Source organism: Calidris pugnax, unplaced genomic scaffold (assembly GCF_001431845.1).
Source record: "Calidris pugnax isolate Ruff unplaced genomic scaffold, ASM143184v1 scaffold101, whole genome shotgun sequence".
NCBI lineage: Eukaryota > Metazoa > Chordata > Aves > Charadriiformes > Scolopacidae > Calidris > Calidris pugnax.
In genome coordinates this window covers 445,752-470,562 of record NW_015090815.1, presented here as the reverse complement: position 1 = coordinate 470,562, position 24,811 = coordinate 445,752, and the positions used below count along the sequence as shown (strand labels likewise).

At 40.7% G+C, this 24,811-nt stretch overlaps 1 protein-coding gene across 4 annotated transcripts in view; it reads right to left on the bottom strand.

The window, feature by feature from the left end:
• Positions 1 to 24,811, bottom strand: part of CDK14 (cyclin-dependent kinase 14) — a 323,677-nt gene that overhangs the window by 157,683 nt on the left and 141,183 nt on the right. For all 4 annotated transcript variants that reach the window (XR_001411694.1, XM_014939683.1, XM_014939682.1 and 1 more), the window contains exons 6-7: positions 19,707 to 19,769; positions 4,063 to 4,186 (exon numbers count right to left, since the gene is read on the bottom strand). Coding sequence is in view for 3 of the 4 variants with exons in the window: in XM_014939683.1 (XP_014795169.1) it covers positions 4,063 to 4,186; positions 19,707 to 19,769 (187 nt within the window). In the remaining variant the exon portion in view is untranslated. The remainder of the gene's footprint in view (positions 1 to 4,062; positions 4,187 to 19,706; positions 19,770 to 24,811) is intronic.

Sequence of the window (24,811 nt, the reverse complement as noted above, 5' to 3'; positions counted from 1 at the left end):
ACTGACTAGCCAATCTTGATTTCTGTCAGCATTCACAACAGCAAAATGCCAATACCCAAGCACTGAAATGACACATGGCATTGGTTACAATATGTAGCTCTTACAAACAAATAATTCTTGAACGACTGTTCAATATGAATACAAATCACATATTTGCTTAGATAACCATTTTTCTTAGATTACTTATCACCTGATTGCAACTAACTCTTGAAAAAAAGACATTCTTAGTGTTCGAACTTTGAGTTCACGCTCCTACCCACAGCTGTACAGCCCTTTGACATTCTTTACACTTAACAGAATAGAACAGACTATTGCAGTTGGATGGGACCTACAACAATCGAGTCCATCTGCCTGAGCAATTCAGGGCTGACCAAGTTAAAGAATGTTATTAAGGGCATTGCCCAATTGCTTCTTAAACACTGACAGACAGGGCATCAACCACCTCCCTAAGAAGCCTGTTGCAGTGTTTGACCACCCTCGCAGAAAAGAAATGCTCCTTATTGTCAAGCCTAAACCTCCCCAGTGCAGTTTGGAACCATTCCCACACGTATAAATAATAATAGATGCATTTATTCTATAAACATATCTTTCTTTTAAACCTGTTTAGTGAATTTTCTAATCAAAGGCTGAAAGATTATTTTTTTTTTAAGCCAATGCACATCCAAAGGCCAAACAAACGCATCTGCATACAGTGCAAAGAAAAACTGGAGTACCTACCAAGCAAAGGCTAAGGGACAGCTATACAGCCCAGTCTGTGTGGTAACTACCATCAAGAACAAGGTTCTATTGATTTAAGTTTGCAATTGCTTATGGTGTTACCCATTAAAGGTTTATAAGACTTTTTTTTCTACTCAACACAGACATATGTGCAGGCCAATATAAACAAGCCCATAGACAGCCAAATTCACACTGCAGGATCAAAAGTAATTCTTGCACTTATTTAATCATTCCATAAGAATTCCTTATATACTTTAATTTCCTCTGGAATTTTAATTAGACTGAAGAAAGAATGCAGGAATAGAGTTCAAGGACTATTTTTCATAGCAACAATTATTCAAGATGTAGTCTCCTCGATTATATCTTTTCAAGAAAGCCATTTTTTATAGCTCATCCATTTTTAATTTGATAAAGCCTCTATGTTCTGTTCTCCCTTTTCAATTGACTGCTGAGTCTTCTCATAAATGTTCATTTCCTAGCAGCTGCAGCACAATGAACAGAAAAGCAAACCACTGTTCATCTGAACAAAGACACTCCCCCACAGCGGAGTGTCTGTGTCTGGGAGCTGTGCTGTAGAAAAACACATGCCCACGGTTATTCACAGATTCCACTTCAGCCGCAGTGCAATGCCCTGGCAGGCATGAACAGCCTTGTTTATTCAGGAACCCAGATCTACTACAGCCTGCTTTTAAGTATTTGGTGTCCTACACTGAGGAGATTAAATAAGCTTGATGTCAAATGTAAAACTTTGGCCATGCTGTTGATTTTTTGTAAACTTATGAAACCAAAATTTGAAGGTCTTATCCTTAGAGACTAAAAACCTTTGCTCTAGGATTTCATATTTATCGTGCTAGCAAAGCCAATCCTATCTCTGACAGAAACTGATTTCTTAATAGGTTCTCTCCTGCCTTGAGTGCACTCGAAAACAAAACACCCATCTCTCTAATTTCCATACTGCTCCTCATGTAATTAATCAAGAATACAGTCTAAACTGACTTCCTTCCCAAGTGCATTATTGCTATTGAGTCACTTGTGGGAGACAAATATAAAGAGGACTGTATTTTACACCTTGTTTAAGAAGAGCCTGTCATACTGGAAAAGTGGAGGATGGGCTATAATGATACAGCATCTAAATAAGTAAATATGCACAGGGGTGCACACAGAGAGCGCACAGGCGTGCTCTCATTTCTCATGTCTCCAGTGAAAGAAGTCATGATCCTTTAGACTTTAACCTCATCAATTCTAATTTTTCATCTTTGTTCTCAGAAGATAAATTTACCCCATCTGGTTTTCAATTTTATGAGGTCATGAGCCATGAAAGAAAATATAGCTTTTAAAAAATGGAGACATAGAATCTTCCCTCACTGTGTCAGAGCAAATCATGCAGATGTTTCTGTTAGGTCAGAACAAACTTGCAAGAGAAAAAAAATCCTCTTCACAATACTACCCATTCACATATTTTCTATTGGGTATTTCTTTTTGGTCTCTAGTCACAAAATACACAATGGTCAGCCTTAAACTGCCACCAACACAAAGCTGGGAAAATCCTGCCTTTGATGTCATCACTGGGATGTTTCGCCCAGTGCTGCAGTGGGGCAGTAGCCTCACCAGAAGGGATGGTTGCATTCCCTAGTACAGCAGGGCAAAACCAAACATCCCACCCTTTCCTCTGAACCAGAGAGAGGTCAACATGTGTCCGAGCTGGGCATTTCACCGGTCGGTTTACACCTCCAGCAAAGCGTTTAACAGAGCTGCTCAAAGTTGGGGTTCTTTTGCTGTCTTAAGAACACAGCTGAGAAGTTTGCAGCTTCCCTCTCCTGAGCCACAAAACCCATAGAGCTTCAGCATCATTGCGCCCCTCCAAAGTCCCCACACCATACAAACATTTTACACACAGAAGAGTTGATAAGATCACATACAGAGTTTTTGGTATCCACCAAAGCTAGAGCACTACCATCGCAATTTCTTGAAGGACTTAAAATATGGGGATACTTGCAAGTCAGACAAGTTCATAGTGTTTTATTCATATAAATGACACAACAAAACTAGTCATCTCAAACAGCATACCACCTTTGACAGAGGACTAACTCACATTTCACTACAAAAACACACACTGATTCACCCACTTCATGTACTTAAGAGATGAAACTTCATAGTAAAGCAGAACGCTTTTTTTAAAGAATATCTTTAAAACATACATAGCATCTTCCAAGTTTTGAAAAACAGCAACAGAAAACAGTATGTAAAACCAGATAATAACTGTTTCTAATACTATTTCTCTAATTGCTTTACAATTCAAAGGCCAAACAAGTTCTTGTGGACTGTGTCCACCTGATGTCCTGTTCCCTTCCCCATCATAGCAAATATACACTGAGCCGTTAATGCAGTAATGCTAATTAAAAGACAAAAAAAACATGACTACATTAACAGTGAAATTGCCAATTAGCACATAAGGCTCCCTCATTACTGCTGCTGCAGGAAATGCAAAGCCTGATGTGGATAGCAGTCATCAAAATAAAAGACATTTTAAAAAAAGCCAATAGGTCGCATATTCAGCTTACTTTAAAAGTTCTGCTGGGATCAGTAGCTGAGAAATTGACCTACGGGAAAGAAAAATTCCTACAACATTTTGTAAAAACCACTGAAGAAAAATATTGCCATTTTCCACATCTGCATTCACAATGGTGTTCAGAGGAAAGAGTAGAAGAGTACTTGCCCCAGTGTAGCCGACAGAAAGTATGAAAAAAAAAAAAAAATTAAAATTAAAAAACAGCAAAAAGGCTAACCTTTCAGCGGACAATCCCCCTGACTTTATACTCCACATAAAGCTTCCCCATAAGGGACTAATGGATATTGAAAGCAGTCCGGGTGATTCTAGCTTCCTTTATTCTTTAGAAGTTATATTTATTTTTATGTCCTTCAGTCTCCTTCAATGACCACTTTATGAAAGTTAATCCAGATCTCCACAACCTTAGAGCTGCTTCCATAAAGCGATTACACTCTTCATACAGTCTGTATTTCCTTAGGTGTCTCTCTATTTTTTTTCTTTCTTTTTAAAGGTTTTGAATTCTAACTCAGAGGTCTCATGGTAAATAAAATTGAAATACTTCCAGTATTATCTTCCTGGTGAGAACTGGAGTATATATTTGTTTTTCACTTGCTCCCTTTTAATCAAGCATTTTGTTGACCATAATCAATTTCTTCGCTCAGGAGAAAAATGTGCAATTATCTACAATGAAGACGGTGTGTCTAAGGAATAGGGTTGGGGGGAAGAAAAATCAATGGAACCATCTGTCTGACATTCCTACAACATTATAAGAGACTTGTAATTAACTGCTTGCCTACCAAAGTCTGCCAGCTTTAACTCCCCCGTGTCACTGATCAGAAGATTCTGTGGTTTCAGGTCCCTGTGCAAAATGTAACGCTGGTGGATGTAAGACAGTCCTCGCAGCAACTGAAATAAAAATAACTGAAAAAGAGGGGGACAAAAAATGACCTCTGTTAATATTTTGCATATAACCACAGGTGATTTCTTCACAATATGCAGGGTGCTTGCATATTGTGGTAACATTGTGTCAGAATTCCTCCCAAACTGGTGCAATTCCCTCCCAAATTTAAAGCAATGAAATTTCCATCTAGAACATATGTACTAACCCCAGCCTCCGAGCCCTACTGTGTCATAGATTCAATTTGCCTGCTTTAAAAAGAACAGGAGCAATACAACCATGTGCAGAAGGCTCAATTTCTACCAAATTATAATTATATTCCATTTACCCATATGGCCTTAGAGATTAGGTGGTAGCCTGAAGACAGATGTGCATCTCCACTAATTATAGGGAACAACAGTAGAGGGTGGATAGGGATGGGGAGATAAGGCTGGGGGATGGGACACTGGAGCTAAAACAAAGAAGACATTAGTATTATAACCATAATGCCTGCGTACCCAAGGAAATCTGCAAGTGTCATAGGCTTTCTCCTTGAAAGTTGCTTTTTTTTTTTTAATTTGAGTTGCTTATGTATTTTTCATTAGGAAATAATAATTTTCACGGAACCTAAAGATAACTTTTGAAACCTAATTATAATAGACTTTAAGGTAAATTTAGACAGGAACCAATTCATCCCCCATGTTTCTTTTAATCTTTCACTGGACTCTACAAATGCTTTCCCTAGAGCTAAGTGTTGATATTGTGTATTTTTGTAATTTACATTTACAAATAGAGAGCTGGATGATGGAAATTGTTTGTCCTCCCCTTTTCATCTCCTCTAATATCGTTTTCCTGCATTCTTACTGGCACCTGCTGTGAAGGGCTGTGTCACCCTCATGGGTTTTGTCAATACAAAGGGTGACCGATCATTTCCCAGGAGTTTTCTTTCTAGTTTTGAAAAATCTCCCCAAATATACAGACCCTTACTATTGCCTGAAATATTTTAAGAAATACTAGTTTCTAAATGAGAACACAACAAGCCTTTGCAAAGCCTAATATGGAGGATTCAAGAATGGACCCTCTTTCTCTCAGCTTGGCAGCCGATCAAACGTGCTCCGTCAGGAGATGTGGAAACCACACCAAAGATTTGGGAAAAGTCAACCCGGGCACATGAGAATTTCAAATTAACTTGCAGCACAAGCATCCTATTTAGTGATTGCTGAAGTGAGGAGACATTATAAAAGGGGTTACAAAATCTTATTATAGAAGAGAATAAAGGCTGACATGAAAGAAACAGAAATGTCATGTTACTGAAGTTGAAATGAATTTAATTGCATTTCATTTTTTCCCTGAGTGCAGACACAATACACTGTATGTTTAGCTATTTAGCCAGGGCACAAAGAGCCGTATCAATCAACTTCTTGCCAGGGCTGGGTCTAACAACGTGCAGAGGAAACCTAAGAGCAAAATGCAGAAACGAAAGAATAGCAGAAAAGTCGTAAGTAACATGCAGTCCTTTTTGAATTGTGGTTAAAATGTAACTCATGGTACACAAAAACTATTTCAATAAGGGCAGAAACCAGAAACAGCTTTCATCACAGCCTTAAAATATAAACTAAATTCTATTAAATGCCTTAAAATTAGTGGCCTTTTTAATAAAAAGATGGAGAAAATATCCAGTTTGCTAGGCTTAATCAACGGTATTTAACTTCAAACACTATTTTTAAATATGCAAAGAAATTTCAATTATCATGTTATCTTACAGCACTGTAATCTTTAGAACTCAAAACATATTTATTAATGTGGGTTTTCATTTGGCTTTAATGCAAAGAATCGAGTGATTTGACACAACTTCCTAAGAAAAAAAAAAACAAAATTATTTCCCAGCGAAACAGAATAAACGTATACTCTTGAGGATAGCTTTGGAATACAGTTTTATTCCAAACTTGTAGACATGTTGTACTCATCAAGTACCTTCAATTAGTTGACTCACCTACACTGTATCAATTACTCCCTCCTTGGAGGAAGATCATGAAAAAGAAGGAGAAAAAAATATCTCTGACTTTGTTACAGGGTAAACTCAGCCACTGCTTTTTTGCCTTCTCTTTTCTCTTTTTCTTTGGTAATATTAAATGTGAAAAGATTTAAGTAAAAAAATGAGCTTAACACCTGGCAGTAGAGCATTCTGCAAAACAGAGGCCCTTTGGGATTTCTTAGGAAGAGACAACAGTAGTAGAGGCTCTCCATTCCCAAGGGTTCCCCACTCCATAAAAAAAAGACGAATCAGTAAGAATCATTTCTGATGCCTCAGGAAACACTTCTGCCTTCTTACAGTCACGTTCCCTCCCCTGTCTTTGAGGAAAGCCCTCTCCAAGAAACCCTTTCCCTTCAACGCTATCTGCATTATCTTCACAAGGACAGAAATGAATGCCAGACGAGGTATCATCACCGCATACCCATAAACCCCATCTGAAACCAGCACAGCACCTATCATGGTCGTACTCTGATCTTCCTTGCTCCTTCCTCCAGCTTGCTCAATTATGATCACTGTGAAATCTCAGTCTGGGGACTCTGCGGTGGGTTTTGAACAAGCAACTGAAATGCATTTCCCCAAGGCCACAGGATGGCCTGTGGACCAAAGGACAACTCTAAAAGGAGTCAATGGCAAATTCCATATGCATTTCAATGGGTTGGTTGTGAGGGTAGAAACGATACAGAGTCATGGTTCTTGAACTTTCATGTTAGCAATATTAATTTTTGCATGGTCACACACAAGGCTGCATAAGTGTCAAATAACCTGTAATAAACAAACAGAGACATCACTCGTGTAGTTTGTAGCTTATTAGTAAGAATAGAGGCTTTGGTGATAAAATGAAAGACTCACAAAATGACAAGGGTCATTGTGATAAGAGTTGGAAAAGACAGATAGGAGGAATGGTATTTGTCTCTAGAAGTCAGTTTTTCAGCAAGGCTTAACATTAAGAGTCTCAACGCTTCACATGCAGACCAAAAGAACTGTAATACTTGTGATTCAGGCCTTATTTATTCTGGCCATGAAAAGAATGCCTTTTTTCTCCTAACAGTTATGTAGCTCTCACTTTAATGAGCAACATATTTTAATGGAAGAATTTTTGATGTCAGTGAGAAAAATGCGTGCAGGTCAAAGCAAATTTGGGGTTTATGGACTGTGATATTAAAAGAATATTAGCAGTTCTTAAAACTTACAGGAGAAAGGAGTCAAGTCCACAAGAACATTAGCACCCAGATAGTCTTTCAAGAGTGAGGCCTGGGTAGCGACTTGAGCTACATGCAACATTTGACCAAATGCCTGTTTAAACGAATTACATTTTCTGAGAGACCTGCCAGCTGCCTGGATGAACAGCCCTGCTTTCATGGTGTTTTCCATGAGCCTGGGTGCATGTACAACCTAGTCCATTACACACACACATCTAACATTCGGCAAGATGGCTCATGTGCCACAGAACACTTTACTATCTTGTTGGCCTCTGAACAGGATCCTCATAGGATCTTGAGCTTTTCCCATCTAAATGAGCTTATAAACTAAACACTGACACAGGTCATCCAAAACACATCTAATCAGTGGGAGTGATGGGAGTTAACACTTCCTGACTTAGGTTCAGGAAAGCTTTGATGAATGTAATGATAACAGATGCTCATCATGTACAGGTGATCTGTGTAAAAGTGCTCAGATGATTTCCACACAATTGTTCTCCATTCCCAGAGATGGTAGAGAGTTTCTGGCAAAGGATATTGGGATAAATGAAAAGCAGAAAGAAATTCATAACATGCCCAGACAGATTCTCAAGAAAATGCACTATTTCCACACAGTGTCTGCTGACGCATCAAGGACCTCAGTGCCAAGAAGGATGTTGCCCAAGAGAACAGATTAATGCAGCCTGTGGGGGGCTTTACAAAATCAGGAACTGTCTTTCCCTGATGGTACAGAAGGATTTCTGAATGATTTCCTGCGTTTGAGCTCCCTTGTCACATGTTGCATTGTGGGAACAAAGGACCTGGCCCTAGATACAGAAGTAGGAAGCTACATGGAACCTTTTAGTCTATAGGAGATGCACAAAACTCTTGGCTCTAGTTTCTCTGCAGCAAGGCACTGCAAATGGAGATGAGGTAACCAGGACCAGGAGTTCACATCAGTTCAGAAAAAAGCTGAAAGCAAGATTGGATTAATGTTCCGGTCCTTCTGCAAGCTCATATTGCTGTATTAGCATAGTTACTTTTGAAAAATGATACACAATACTGCACAAGCTTTATTATCACTCATCACTGATAACACAAATGCTCCTGCTTGCTGTATGTATCAAAGCACACCAGCTGGGCATCACGTAATCATCTGAATCCCCCTTGTGTGTATTCAGCATCAATCGATATCATATTCAGTCTTAATAGGCCATCAAATGTAAAAATATCAGCAAAAGAAACCCAATCCAGCACACCTCACCTCATGCTTGCGACCAATGTACCTCCCCCTGTCATCCAGAGGATATTACAGGCTTCTGTCAATTACTGGCTACTTACAAAGGCAAAAAGGGGTAATAAATCCCCACAGTAGTATCTCACAGCCTTGGAAATAAACACAACCCAACAGAATGCTCAGTTACATTTGGGTTTACCAGATTGATTGGGAGGTTTAGATCTACTTGTTTTAAACCATGAACATAAGAAAAAACTACCTGGTAATGTGTATCAGCGCAGAAGCAATGAGAAATGTCTCTGTGTGACTTCTGCTAGTGTGTCAAAAGCTCATCAAGCACAATCTTTTTTATCACTGTAAGTTTGCTATTCTTTTCACTCCTCACCACCAGGATAATACCCACAAGATAAAATCCAACTTTTCATGTCTAACTGGGGAAATACTGAACTTTTTAGGTCAAAGCTTTGAGGACTCTCTAGGTTAAATTGTCAGAAGAAAAAATTCCAGGAACAAAGTGTTGACTTGAGATGAATTTGCATCCCTAGGAATAGAGGATCCTACCTGAATAAAAAAATATTAGTCATTTGAATCAGTGTGATTTTCGTGATCATAATAAGCTTTATCTCAATAAAGGGTTCCCCTATCTGACCTCCCTGGAACCAACTGCATTCTCTCCAAAAGAATTTTAAAATAATTCACTCCAAAATGCATTTATAATTGTTTCTAACTTGCTCCTGCATTCCTTACCCGAGAGTCTTACCAGAGACAATGTCACACAGAAATGCACAGAATTACAGCCACTGGGAATGCACACACTCTCATTGCTTTAAAAAAGATACAGGTTTTTCCACTTATTTGCAGCAGAACTGCATAGTAAAGAGATTGGAAAAGTGTTAATTTGCTAACTTCTATTCTCTTTAATGTTATTTTAATCATTTTTTGTCCCCTCTGGGTACTACTGCAGTCATTTGCACTGAGGAAAGTGTGCTTAATTAACTAAGCATAAAGACACTCCCTTATGATCAGTTATACTTGTCTACTAATGTTCAATAAGTGGAAGACTCTCTTAGGTTTTTTCTCCTGAATGGCAAAAGTATAAATAAATTCAATTCAATTCAATCTTCTTTTCTACCTTTCACAAATTCACTTCCACTCTGAACAAGGTCATAGTGGCAACTGATGTCTCACCAATTTTAAAGACAGTGGAAAAAGTGTTCTCTTCGTCCCTACAATATTTACATATTTTTTTGCCTTATGTGAATCCTGTGGATCACACAGACAACAAATTACACAGGCACACATGAGGTATGAATGTGATGTACTTCTAGCATGAATTTTAACACACTGATAAAGATTCTGCGTTTACTGCTCACAGTTGTGCATATTATCAAATCATTACTTTAAGTGACAAGACTGTCACAGTGAAATGCTGATGCCATATTTAATGTCTGATAACTAAAAAGTCTAATTTAAATAATCAATTCTCAATGCCATGTGTAAAAGACAACCTTAATTTGGCACAACATTATTCTGCCTGCTGTACACCTGCTTGTTTGCTGAACAAGGAATGAAAAATAGCAACTTCTCAACCACGCTAAACAGCAACACTTCCTCCTTAGCATATCTGTTGAAATAATATTTTATTTCAACTCCACATCAGCAGCATCACTAATATCAGCAAGAAGGAGAGAGATTTCAAAAGCATGACATTAGTTAGATTTGCTCCCAGACCAATAAAATTTAAAGGACCACCATAGTAGGTATTCACCTTAGAGTAAAAGAGTGTTTTCTCCAGTCTCCAGTGAGTCAATACAATAGGTGAAACAAGAGACAAAAATCCATCATAGCTGGATATGCTATCATGGTTTAATTTCCCAGTTTCTGTGTACCTGAGACTATGGCAGTCAACCTTTTGGTCAGACTCCTCTAGTTACACACAGGCACTCACATGCCACAGCTTCCCCTACATCACTAATCACACCTTTGTCACACATGGCTGCAGGACTGGCTGTGTAATTCTACACTCATCTCCCACAGAAAAGGGGACCAGAAACCCCTTTCCACACCACAAACCTTTATACAATCACACGATGGAAAGAAAATAGGAGGGAGGTCTACATCGATACCACAGCTGTAACCCAAAACCCAGCACATTTTTATCATACTTTTCAGATACTATGCTTTCCTAACAAACAGAATTAGCAGAGGTGCTCCATCCCCTTGATCATCCTTGTGGCCCTCCTCTGGACCCTCTCCATCAGGTCCATGTCCTTCTTGTATTGAGGGCTCCAGACCTGCACACAATACTCCAGGTGAGGTCTCACCAGAGCAGAGTAAAGTGGCAGAATCCCCTCTCTGGACCTGCTGGCAACGCTTCTTTTGATGCAGCCCAGGATGTGATTGGCCTTCTGGGCTGCAGCTGCCCACTGTTGGACTGCTCATGTCCAGCTTCTTGTCCACCAGCACCCCCAAGTCCCTTTCCTCAGGGCTGCTTTCCAATACCTCACCCCCTAGTTTGTATTGGTGGCAAGGATTGTTCCGGCCCAGGTGCAGAACCTTGCATTTGCTCTTGTTGAACCTCATGAGGTTCACCTGGGCCCACCTCTCCAGCCTGTCCAGGTCCTTTTGGATGACATCCCATCCCTCTGGTGTATCGACAACACCACACAGCTTGGTATCGTCCGCAAACTTGCTGATGGTGCCTTTAATCTCCCTGTCTATATCATTGATAAAAATGTTAAACAGCACCGGCCCCAGCACGGACCCTTGAGGAACACCACTTGTGACTGGTCTCCATCTGGACTTTGAGCCATTGAGTACCACCCTCTGGATGCGACCATCTAGCCAGTTCCTTATCCACTGAACAGTCCACCCATCAAATCCGTACCCCTCCAATTTGGCAAGCAGGATGTTGTGGGGGACCGTGTCAAAGGCCTTACAGAAATCCAGATAGATCACATCCATAGGTTGCCCCTTGTCTACTGACCAAGTCACTCTATCATAGAAGGCCACTAGGTTAGTCAGGCAGGACCTGCCCCTAGTTGGGGCAGGTGGGTGTCCTGGATCACCTCCCTGTCCTTCATGTGCCCAAGCATGGCATCTAGGAGGATCTGTTCCATGATCTTCCCAGGCACAGAGGTGAGACTGACAGGTCGGTAGTTCCCAGGGTCCTCCTTTCTACCCTTTTTAAAAATGGGTGTGATGTTCCCCTTCTTCCAGTCTGCAGGGACTTCACCTGACTGCCATGATTTTTCAAATATCATGGAAAGTGGTTTGGCAACTACATCAGCTAGTTCCTTCAGGACTCTGGGATGTATCTCATCAGGTCCCATGGACTTGTATATCTTCAGGCTCCTGAGTTGATCTCGTACCTTGTCTTCACTTACAGTGGGAGGGACCTTGTCACCCTGGTCTCCAACTTTTTTGTCATCAACACAAGAACTAGGAGGAAGGGGGTTACCAGTGAAGACCGAGGCAAAGAAGTCATTGAGAACTTCTGCCTTCTCCTCATCTGTTGATACAAGTTCCCCACTGTTGCACATCAGGGGGGGTACATTTTCTTTAACCTTCCTTTTCTGGTTAACGTACCTGTAGAAGCCTTTCTTATTTTTCTTTACGTCCCTTGCCAAGTTCAGTTCTAGCTGTGCCTTGGCCTTCCTGACCTCATTCCTACACATCTTGGCAGCATCCCTATACTCTTCCCAGGATGCCTGTCCCTTCTTCCATTTCCTGTGTAGCCCCATCTTGCCCCTTAGTTTGACCAGCAGGTCTTGGCTCAACCATGGTGGTCTCTTGCCCTCCTTGCCCATTTTCCTACATGTGGGGATTGAGATCTTTTGTGCTCTATAGAGAGCATCCTTAAAAATCTGCCAGCTTTGTTCCGCTCCCTTGTCCCTGAGGGCTGTTTCCCATGGGGTCCTATTTACTAACTCCTTGAAAAGCTGGAAGTTTGCTTTCTTGAAGTTTAGAGTCCTAACTGTGCTTCTGGTGAGCTTCAAACTCCTTAGGACAGTGAACTGCACTAGGGCATGATCACTGCAGCCTAGGCTACCTTCAATTTTGATATCCCTGATGATTTCACTTGCATTTGTGATCAACAGATCCAACAATGCATTTCCTCGAGTAGGGCTGTTAATTTCTTGTCGCAGGAAGTTGTCATCTAGGCACTCTAAGAGCTTCCTGGATTGTCTGCAGCCAGCTGTGTTGCTTTTCCAGCAGATGTCGGGGTGGTTAAAGTCCCCCAGCAGGATGAGAGCCTGTGATCGTGATGCCTCCTCAAGCTGGAGTAAGAAGGCATCATTGACAGGCTCCGCCTGGTCAGGCGGCCTGTAGTAGACTCCTACCACAAGGCTCCCTTTGTTGTCCCAATCCCTAATTCCTACCCATAAACTTTCAACCTGGTCATGGCTACTCTTTAGCAACAACTCTTCACATTCTAGCCACTTCTTTACATAGAGGGCAACACCTCCACCCCTTCTTCCACTCCTGTCCCTTCTGAACAGCTTGTACCCATCGATGGCCACACTCCAGTCATAGGAGTCATCCCACCAAGTTTCTGTAATTGCTACTATATCATAGCTTTCCTGTAGCTTCCATAGCTTCCAGTTCCTCCTGCTTGTTGCCCATGCTGTGTGCATTGGTGTAGAGACATTTCAGCTGGTCTGTTGGCCATGTCACGTTCTTAGAGGGACACTCCACTGATCCCCCAAGATGCTTTGTGTCTGCAACCCTCCTGTCTCCTATTACCTCAGGGGCTCTTGGTCCAGTTCTGCAAGACCTTGCCTTGGATGCAGTGTTCACAGCCTGCATTAGTGCAACAGGTTGGAGGCCCTTGCTGTCACCCCATCCTTTGAACCCTGGTGTGTCTTCCTGCCACTTGCCACAGACCATTCTGATACTATCATTATTTCTTGCTTCAAGTGCAATGGCAGGCTGGAGGGTGTCCTTAAGCTCGTCTCTAGTGCTCCTGTATTTAACCCCCTCCTCCTTCAAGCCTAGTTTAAAGCCCTTTTGACAAGCCATGCCAACTTATGTGCCAGGATCTTCCTGCCCTTCTGAGACAGATGTTCCCCATCTGTTACTAGCAGACCTTGTGCCTGGTTTTACATCTGACTAATAATGAATGGAGCTACCGCTTAGCAAGAGCCAGTATGCAATGCTCTGCTGCTGCCAAAGTTGAAGTTCAAGTGCAGTGAGTTCACGTGGCCGGGAGACAGGAGCTGCCTGACCCTCCCGCGTTCCACAGGTGTCCCTCGCCTTTGTGCTTCACATTATTCTGAAGCTGTCATCGGTTCAATGGTAAATATTTATGCTTACAAAAGACATCAGATGACAACTGCCGTATGGCTTTGACTCAATTATTAATTTTCACATTAGTCATTAAGTGCCAAAATTATTCAGCTCACAAAACCAGATTAAACTTCAAAAACTGCAACCACTAGTTAAAGGCAGTGGTGTCAGTACCGCAGTGTGGAGATGAATAAATTAATACAAGAGATTCAGTGCCAGAGACTTCTGATAATATCAAATAACACTCACTGTATTTCAACATTTTCAATTCAATGCGCACTTCATCTTCTTTAGGTGGTCAATAATAAATCCAAAATTTTAACATATCTGATCTGACATTTTTAGTTGTCTTTTTTTTTTTAACTTAGAGTGCTATAAAGTGGACTGATCTCTTCTTGAGCATTTAGCCCAGAAAAATACTGCACCATCCCATTATGTTTCAATAGTTCCTATTAATTACATTTCTTTTAAACTATTTTTGCAGAAGTGTAATGACTAAATTAGTTACTTTTCCTGGGTTTTTTTTCTTCCCTGAAACTTAACCATATTTTGTACAGAGATTATTGGCCACTCTAGCAAACAATGCCCAAATTCCACTCCAGACTTTGCCACATACCTTACATGTGACCTTGGCAGTCAACTGTTTTCTCTGACTCAATATTACAGTAATAAAACACATTTTTAAAGGTTGTGGTGAGGGTAGGGCTTAGTTGGTTGAGGTTTTCCTTCCAAAATATCCATCAGTTGCGCATAGAAGACTGCTCTGCCTTGCTTCATAGGAGCAGGGAAGGCTTAGAATTGAGATGGGTAGGAGCTGAAGGCTTGAAGGCTCCTGGGAGAAGGCTAAATACTCCTGTTCCCTGCATGCAAAGTTCAACACGAGGGCCTGCCTATTTCTTATCACTTTTTGGCCCTGGCAAGAGAAAAGGTGCCGAGGGAGAAGAACAAATCAAAGCAGCAATATTAGATGGAATAAGAACAGACTAGATGTTCTTCTCCCTCTGCTCACAGTCAGTAATAGGAGCCTTCCAAGTTGTCTGAAGTAAAAGATTTCAAGAGTGATTAAAAGACAGAGACAGTTTTTTTCTGGTTGACAACCATGTTGTCATTCTGGCTGGTGTTGCGTGGATTGAGGTACAATGGGTCACAGGCAAGTGCCTTTTTATTTTGTCTAAGATCTTCTTTTGAGGTCAAATGCTCATACAAGTAAATATTACCTCTAATACTGCAAGTAGAGGAAAAAAAACAGAAAAAAATGAGGATGCTTTTCCCCAAAGACTACAGCCATTCACTAATTTAAAAGTAAACCAGTTTGCATTAGCAGATTTATTTTTAAGGCAGGAATGGAAACAAGCAACGCAGGCATGACAGATGAAGCCTGTGCTCCACTTGTTCCACCAGTAATAGGAGTTGCAGAAAATGGGCTCAACTATAAAATACATGCATCAAAACATAAAGATGTATTTACTTGCATTACTGAGACTGTAATAATATGGAGTAAAAGATGATACAGACAAAATAAAGATGATAGTTTAAAGGTTAAAAGAAGTTAAGAATAGCTACATTTTCACAGGACATGCTAAAATGCACAAAAAGATACTTAAAAATTAAGTTATGAATTTACTAAACAAGAACCATTTACGGACAGCTGCAAACAAAGGCTCAGGAGAACCAAGAAGGTAAGTCAAAAGGCTGGTTGAGAAAGCCCTGTACCAGACAGAAAGGAACACAAATCAGAATGAAGATCATCATGAAAAAAAACCCTAGCAGGGTCAGTTAGCTGCTGTCAGCCATTAGAGTTCCTGCTGTGGGAAGCAATCCAGACGTTTCAGCTCAAGAGCCCAAGAAGTACAAACTATCTCTAAAGGCAGCAACAGCTGTAGGAGAGAAAGCCAGGAGTACAGATTTCAGTGGTCCAGGGCAGGAGGAACAGCACAGGGAGAGTCAGGAGGAAGTCTTGTACCCCACTTTGCCACAGCCACATTTTAGAGCTTGGCAAGCACCACACGGTATGCCCCTACAAATCAGCTCTCAGCTCCAACAAGGCTGCAGCAGCAGCTTCCAACAGAAGCATAATTATAAGTGGGACCAAGATTTATTGCTTGCCTTCAGTTTTGAAAGAACTGAGAAAGATGTCTTCAAAACAAGAGAAGATGAGGCTGTGCCTACTAAACCGGGACTTAATAACCAATTACATTTTCTGTCTGCATCTCTACCTATATTACCAAATACAGTATATTAATATAGAGTTATAAATAACTAGTAGTTATGCAGGCTGGTTAGTTACCAAAGCTGTATACAATTGTGTATTGGAGCTAACAGAGTTCAGAGAATATCTGAATTGAAACAACTGCTTTCTGCTAATTTCGCTTACAGCCGATAAAAATTTTGCAGATACCTAACCACATTTATGTCAGCAGGATACTTGATTTAACATTCCCTGGGATAAGTAATTTAAAACCAACTTCAGATAGTAACATCTCAGCTTCACATGCAGACTCTTTGGAGGGTTTACAACCTGGTGTTATTTGTAAGACTTGGGCCTCCATACATGAATTAGAAAATTCTGAAATAATTATGTCTGAATACATATGTACCACTAAAAATGCTAAATATGCCTAATATTTTAGGAAGCAATATTCTTTGTTTGTTTAAACATATTTTCCCAAGACTCCTAAAACTGCCAATTGAGATATTCTTCTTCATAATTCCACATACTTACAATATTCTGCTTACTCTTTACTTAAAGTGTTTAACTGACAGTAAATAGACAAATAGACTATTTGAAACCACAAGAAAGGCAACGTCAAACACAACACCCAAGGGGACAGTAATATGTGTGTCCATCAAAGTAATTTGGATTTTATTCTATTTACAATTCTTCATCTAAAAGCAAGCCTAAGGGAACACTCATTGTCTTCAGTTTGTAAATACAGTGAAAATTCAGAAATATAATTAGGCTGAAGATGTTCTACAGAAACCAAAACATAAGTAAATAATGGCTTTGCTCCTATAAAGCACTGTTTTACAGGAACTACTGTATAATATTCTTTGGAAAAAGAAAGATGTGTGATTATGTGGTCTTGCATTTATAATAACTGGCAACAAGCCAGAAAGGAATATCCATCAGTAGGCAATATTTTCCTTGAGAGCCAAATTAAAAGGCAGGGTGTCTTTTGTCATACTGGGAGAGCATCAATGGCTCAATCCCACAGGCTAGCCCTAGAGAGCCGAGACTCATTTATTGCTACTGGAATGTAATTGCTGAAATGGAAATTCTTTAAAATGGACTTAGGTATCACACAACTAGTGATTCTGAACGAACACTGTCTAAAAGTCTTACTGAAAGTGAAACTCCTGAAGGACCAATAGCAAGAAGGGGCTGGCAGGGAGAGACGGCCAATTACCATGGCTCAGCTCAACCCTTAAAAACCAGCTGTAGCTCCACACAGACAACTCTGTCCAGAACCTCAACTAAAACAGGTGGCCAAGTCTCAGAACCAGATTTAGGTAAGCTGACCAGCTGAGTACAGTGGGATATTCTGTAGTAACCATCTCCCCTCGGTAAGGAGAGAGGAAGGTGAGCTGGTGAAGGCCTGGGAGCTGTTCTCCTGTGTGACTGGGCTCCCCTCCCAGCTGAGGAAACCCCTCTGTTGGGCGAAGCGGGCATTTTTCACTCACCTCTCTGAGAGCAGGTATTTCGCTGAAAACCCCAGGCAGGCTGCTTCAGTTTTTAAGTGGCAGGAGCTCAAATCATCATGCTAGCTTTGAATAATTACTGCATGAATTAAGGCTAGCCTTAGTTGCTGGCCTGGCCAGAGAGTCTACTAAATACATCTAATCAATTTTCATTAATATTATTCAAAAGATTAAAAAGAATTTCAATAATCCAATGGGATTGTTCATCATAGGAGGGTCGTTTCCTTTGCTCCAACTTCCCAATGTTTTTTCTCTTTTTTTACCAGTTTCCTTTTTATTAATAATCCGTCTGGACTTTAAAAAGCTTTAACTATCAGCTCACCAGGACTCTACGCTTGGCTACTCAAAAGAATATTTCTAATGTGTCCATAAGGATCAGAAGCCTTGCCGAGCACTGCTGTTAGATGGTAAAGACAGCCAGGGGAATACGCAGCAATATTTAACAGGGAAAGGTTCCCCCCGCAGCTCCCATTGTAACAGACAGGTATCTGTCTGATCAGCAGTGACACATGGCCGAGCCCCACTCTCCCCTCAAAGACAAGCTCACTGAGCCCTCATACAGCCAAGGAAAAGGACAGTTGTGTCCATCACAATGTCCTCTCAGTGGGCACGATTCCAGTTACAGTGACTACTGTGTGTCAGACCCTCAGTCAGATGGCACCGCAGCCCCGGAGGGACCTTACAGACCTGGAGCAGCACGGAGAGTTTTCAAGGCCAATCTTAGTTTATCCCAAACTTCAGAGAGCCAAATGTAAAAGCATCCACACAGGGAAATGAAACACAAACTCATTCTTTTAACAAGCGCATTCAGCACAGGGAACTTGGCTTAGGAAGCTGAGGAGTGAAGAAAACCTACAAGTTTTGGTGGTTGAAAAGCAGGTCCCACCTCTCCCCCCATCAGCCATCCCAAAGCGCCGCACTCCCGGAGGCACGGCCAGGCTGGCACCGGGGAGAGCCCTGGGCTGTCCCTGCCCACACCAGTGACAGCCTTACATTATAAGGATGCTATCTTGCAGTGCACATCACATGTTTTCCAAAAGAATTTTATTTTTTTTTCAGTTTGGCCAAATACATGCAGAAAGGAAGAATTTTTCTGATTCCTTTTTTTTTGGATGGCAGCATCTAACTCCTATGTTGCAGATGCCACTTTTAAGTGAAAGAACACATAAATTAATCTACATTATACAACTAGTTGATATACAACAATGAATTTCTTCTCAAAATATTTTCTTTTCTTACACCAAACAGGCCTTTGAGTTTTCTGGGAAAGAGAGATCTATTTTTTTTCCATTAACTTCTCAATTTCAAGAAACTAAATACTGGAATAAAGCTCTCAGCATGACAAGTGAAGATTTAAACACTTCCAAAGTGGAACAACAATAGGACTGATGTCAAAGTGCAAGGCAAGTGTAACAAATATTATCTGGATGATCTATCTACACACACAACACACTCTGCATGTCCGACTGGCTTCCATTTGATGCTAAAGTAATTTGGCTGACTTCCCAGAAAATAACTGGATCAAGTCTCTACCAATCTATTTTTCCATTAAATCCTGCTAATAAACTCCCTCCTTCCTGCATGATGATTCTCAGTATCTACCTTAGAAGGAAAAAAATTTACAAAACTGCAATCAGCTATGAAAATGTTTCATCAAAATAAGTGAGCAAAAAGATTAGGGAAGATTTTATATGCTCAGCTAAAGTACATACTCCGCTAATATAACTCCTTACAGTTCCCTCAAACTCTCTGACCCCCCAATGGCTCCCCTCACTGAAGACCAAGCACTGACAGCCTGAAGCACGTTTACTGAGGGGTTTAGGGCAGCATCGTCTTCAGAGCAAATGCTGCAATGGAGGGGAGGGGTTACCAACACTGTAACAGTATTCACTCAGATATTTTGGCTCTCAATCAGTTTTACAGACTTCACAATTTCTTTTGTGGGAATGTTCCGATAACTGCATTTTTAATTATTTTGTAAGAAAAAATATTTTAAAATATAGTTCATATGCCAATCAGTTTCCCTTTAGCTAATAATCAGTTTCTATGGAACAACTGACATGACATTTTACACAAAGCTACTGTTACTGTGTTTGTTTTGAATGCGTGCTCTTTTTGACTCTTACCTTCACATTTTCTGGATGAAGCCCTCCAGGGTGTTTGTCCATGTACTGACATAAATCAGTGTGCTAAAAGAAAGTCAGATGGAAAAAAGTGTATTAATGTCTGTATGACTGCAGCAATAAATGTCCTTCTAAGTAGGAGTGGACAGAACAAATGGAAAATAAGGATTTTTTCAGGCACACATGCACACACACCCCCGTACCTTTACATTCCATTTTATTTAGCAACCTCGGTAACTGATACAAACATTCACCAAACTTAAATTATTTTTTCTTTACATCCTGTATATAGTAAATTAATTATCTGAATTTTAGTATCATTTTATACCTTGTAAGGATGGTATCACCATCAACACCGTAAAGGTAATATCTGGAGGGAAGAGAAGATCCTAAAGGGAGAACCTCAAATGCTACTCTCATTATTCACATTAACATTGCCTGTTAAATATAATTTTATGGTGATTCTCGATTAAGATGGGTTAATGGTTTAGAAAATACATCTGAAAGGTATTGCATATCAGAGTACTGAATGATACTCAAACAGAAACATACCTTATGCACATACGCAGCCATTAATTACAGATACTTTAGAAAACCACTGAAGACTCAAAACTTTCAGTTTTAACTTCAGATGCCTATATTCCCTGCTAATATACCATAAAATCTCTTCAGAAAATAAGCAGGCTTGCAATGTATACATTAATATTATTTTTAATTAATAATTATTTATTGCTTTTACAATGGAAACATTATTTTCTCTGAATTTGTCTTCACTTTCCTACCAGTCAGCAGCACACTCTCAGTGAAGTGGCATGTTGCTTCTCTGATTTGCCTGCACAACTCAGCTCCTCAATTACATTCAGAATAAACAAAGCAAAAATATGCCCCAGATTAACCATCAAAAACTCGGAGACTGACTCTGCCTTTCACACCTGGTTTCTGAACACATCTGGCAAAAATCATCCAGCATTCCTTGAAAAGCTGCCTGGCAATACCTGCCTGATGTACACCCCCAGTGAGTATCAGCAGTTTTCAAGGTGGGAGTTTTGGACAAAAGCTGCCTTCCCCATGGCAGAACAATTTCTCCGGGCAGCACTTCCAAGCCTAGGAGCCATTCTCTTGTGCTCTTTTGCACGAGACACACAGGAAAGTTCACATCTTCTTAGACACAAAACCCGTGCTAGCCACAACTGCCCTGTATAATCTTCTCTTCTGAAGTCATAAACCACGAAAACACACCGAGCACGTAGAATTAACACTGCAATGACATGAGCTGCACTGGTTGATTAGGTTGTGCACGAGCACACCTTTTTTCAGGAATTCTTACCTGGCTTCAAGAGAAGCCTTGGCTACAGGAAATCACTTGAGTCCCAGAATGAACAGTGTGAGTCTCACAAGGGCAGAGGGATGCTCAGATGGGCAAACTACATGCAACACAACACAGCTTCTTCCAAAACACAGGCTACAGCGAGCAATACTTCCATTAATAGTTAACACATCAGTGACTGCATTTACAAAGAAAATGAAAAAATATGGCTCTACCAGTGGATAGTTACTGTCAGTGAAGCGCATTTTTCATCAAGTCAGTGTTTAGCTTGAGGACTTATTCCTAGTTTCTGTAAAATCTTTAACCACTTCAGGTTTGTATTCCTCTTCTGTTCTTCCAGTTAGTTTTCAGGGACTGTATCAACAAGCCATGCCAAAAATGGACCAGTCATCCTTCCGCACGCATCCCTGCATGACTCAGTTTTGCCTTTTTTACTGTCCCAACACCAAGGACATACACTCGAACTAAGTCACCTGCTAACCTTGTCAAATGTTTGTTTGGAAAAACTGACAGTTTTTGAGTACTAACCCTCACACAAGAGATCGCCTCTGCAAAATATCGGCTGAAATACTCTTACCATAGGTGATGTCAACCTTTGTGACTGGTGTCAAATAAGAAGTTTGGGCAATTCCCCCTGTTTTAATGGGTTATCTCCTATTGCACAGAAATGGCAGCCTGATGGAGTAACACGTTCTCTTCTCTAACTTCAATAAAAGTAATGATAGCTCCTGCAGTTTAATGAAAGACCTGAAATTTCCTTTCAGAAAGCCTGGGAGAGTGACCAGGGCAGTGCTGTCCCGTCCCCATCACGGCACCTCCAACACCCCGCGTGGCCCGAGCATGGCACGCTCCCTCGCCTTAGGTGCCTGAAGGAGGAAGAGCTTCATTTCCCCACAGTTCAGTCTTCAGTCTTCTTTGTGGATGACAGATAAACTGATATGTGGGAAACTTACTGCCTTCTACTATTTCTAAGATTTGCAACTAGTCAGCCAACAGAAACAAGACCAGAGGAAGACGAACTCAATGCAGCTTCTGAAGATCCCATCCCTGAAGCCCCAGCCCCCCAGCTGCCCACCCAGCTGCACCTTCCTATTCACCAAGAGCTTTGTAAGAATAACCTCTTCAGAGTCATGTCACTAGGAAAAGCAGCAAGTCATCTTTTTCTTTCCAATATACTTGTAATGAATTGCAAGGATATCTCCATTTTCTTCTACATATATTTCAGTTATTATTGGGATGCATTTCCTCCATACATGAACATCAATAATGATCCTCTTTGTGTTATGCATCACTTGCCTTCTCTTCCTTCCCAAAAGACCAGGATGACTGGTAGGCTGGTCCAACCTTCTGCATCAGCAGTTCTCTCCTTCAAAAACCAATTGCTTGCATCTACCTAAAATTCAATGTAAGCAGCAATTCTACAGAGTCCTGGACGCCTTATGCAGTCAATTGCACAGCAGTCTTTTGGCATGTATTTTTTTCCCCACACACATGCTACACATACAGAGAAACTGCTACCAAATCTTCATTCAGCCAGTAAACAGAAATGGAAAGCCTTCTCTGTTCAAATATTTTGGGTATCTGTCCTCATAAAACTGTTAGAGTCCTTCTCCTAAAAGGAACTGAACACTGTGGTACCAACCGGGAAAGCAACTGATAAAGATACAGTACACTGTTCCTCACTCAAAAAACCAAAAAAAAGGTGGGGTAGATCAAAGGCAGCATCAGCTGCTCTTCTCCTCCCAAGGCAGGGACTCAGTGCACTCTGAATGACACACCAGCACAGCCAGGGAAGCCGGCAGGGCTGCAGGGGTGGCTGTTTCTAAACCTCTTCCCTTCTGGAGGGCAAGTGTCTGCTCCAGTTCCCGTGCGCTCAAACTGACACTGGAGAAAACAACATGAATGCAAGTTTCAGAAAAGCATTAAAAGAAAACAGAGAGCAAACTGGATGAAAGTAGTTTTCTAACAGTTTTCCATGAAATTGGTACCATATAGATGAATGGAGTCCTTTTCTTCACGCTGTATTTCAAGGTAGAAGGCAACACGCTTTCCAAGCGGAGCACTGGCTGCAGACACAGCATACCATTGCTCTGAGACTGGGGTCTTTGCTGTGGTTACCACTTTGATCTAATAAAATATTTACCCTAAAAACAATGCAAGATACAATTACATATTGGCAGCAACATGAAACCATGCTGAAAAAAGCTAGGAAGACAAGAAACAAATTGACCAAAACACCTTTTACAGCCCTTTCCCCACTGTCTCAGAGGGTGAGGACTCCTCACAGGGAAGCAGGATGCGTTGGGAATGCAGTACAGACTTCCAAGTAATTGCAAATATCTGTCACACTCCTCTTGATCCCAGGTGGACCTCGCTAGACCAATTCTGCTTCAAGCTAGTTTTTAAAAACTCTATCAGCCATGCTGTTAATCCCCAACTCATATAAATCACCACAAGTAACCCCATGCTGACAGAACATGTATTTTAGTTTAAGTTCAAAATCCCATTTATTTCTGTTCCTAACACTCCACCAGCTTACCCACGCTTGTATGTACAAATCATCTATTAGCACTCATCTGTTCACAACAGCTACACAAAAACATTAAATAGAGATAAATCAAGTTTCCATAGTGAAGAACTCAAAAGCTAGGAAAGTCTAGAATTAACATGGCTTATCCAAACTTTTATCTCTTGTCCAATGTACATTATGATAACTTTTTAAAGATGATCACATATTTTTTTCTCTCCACAGGATTAGACACACTCATTGAACAGAACAGGAGGGACAGGATTACAGAACAGTTGTGCTGGTTTTGTGGGGTTTTTTCCCATTCTTATGCAGCTTGAGGTCTCCAGCTTATTTACTACTTTGAAGGCACAAATATTCATCTCACAGGCGTTCCTGCCCTGCTTATTGCTATGCTATTCACATGCTTCACAAACATAAAATAAATTCAGAGCAATCCAGGGGAGATGTGATGTTATTCCCCCTTATTAGGTAGGGAATTGAAGCAAAGAGAAAACATTCTTACGTATTTGGGGAACTCAGTTTAAAGCACTGTGGTTTTGACTTCTTAGAGTATTTGGCACTATTTCACCTTCTGTGTTTACACTGACTTCAGTTACAGTTGTGAGTATAAAACACTTTTGTAAGGGAAACTGAGAAAGTCATGTTGAATAGCACTAGTCAGTCATATCTGAATTGTGATGACAGTAATTTGTGATAACATCATAAAGTCGTGGTGGTGATGATGATTCTCAATGTAGAAGGGATGGAATCCAGTTCTCTATAGCAGTATTACCTGCCTTAATTGAAATGATACTTGGAACAAAGCAGGAACCCTAGAAGACACCAAAGTTCCAACATCCATATAATGAGAAACATCCAATAATGAGAAAAATTCAACAATCACCACGTGTCTTCACAGCACAGTCCTGTGCAGAGATGCACAACAGGCTCTTCTGCAAGGATGGCGAAAGGAGATTGCACAGGCCATCTTGGCATCCTCCAACTTTAAGGACTTGACTTTGCCACCACACAACAATATTTTGTGCAAAATTTCTTATGCTTTAAGCGAACAATTTGATTATGGCTCCTACTAGTGCCTCCCCAAGGAGCAATGTCACTTGCTTTGGGGATTCAATGTACAGTATTTGAAGTTGTGAAAGACTAAAGCCTAGTCTTTGAGAGCAGAGGGGCAATCTTTAAAAGCATAGTTCTTAATTACAAATGGCATTATTTCTGATCCTTATTACTTGACCAAATTTGAGGCAATTTGCA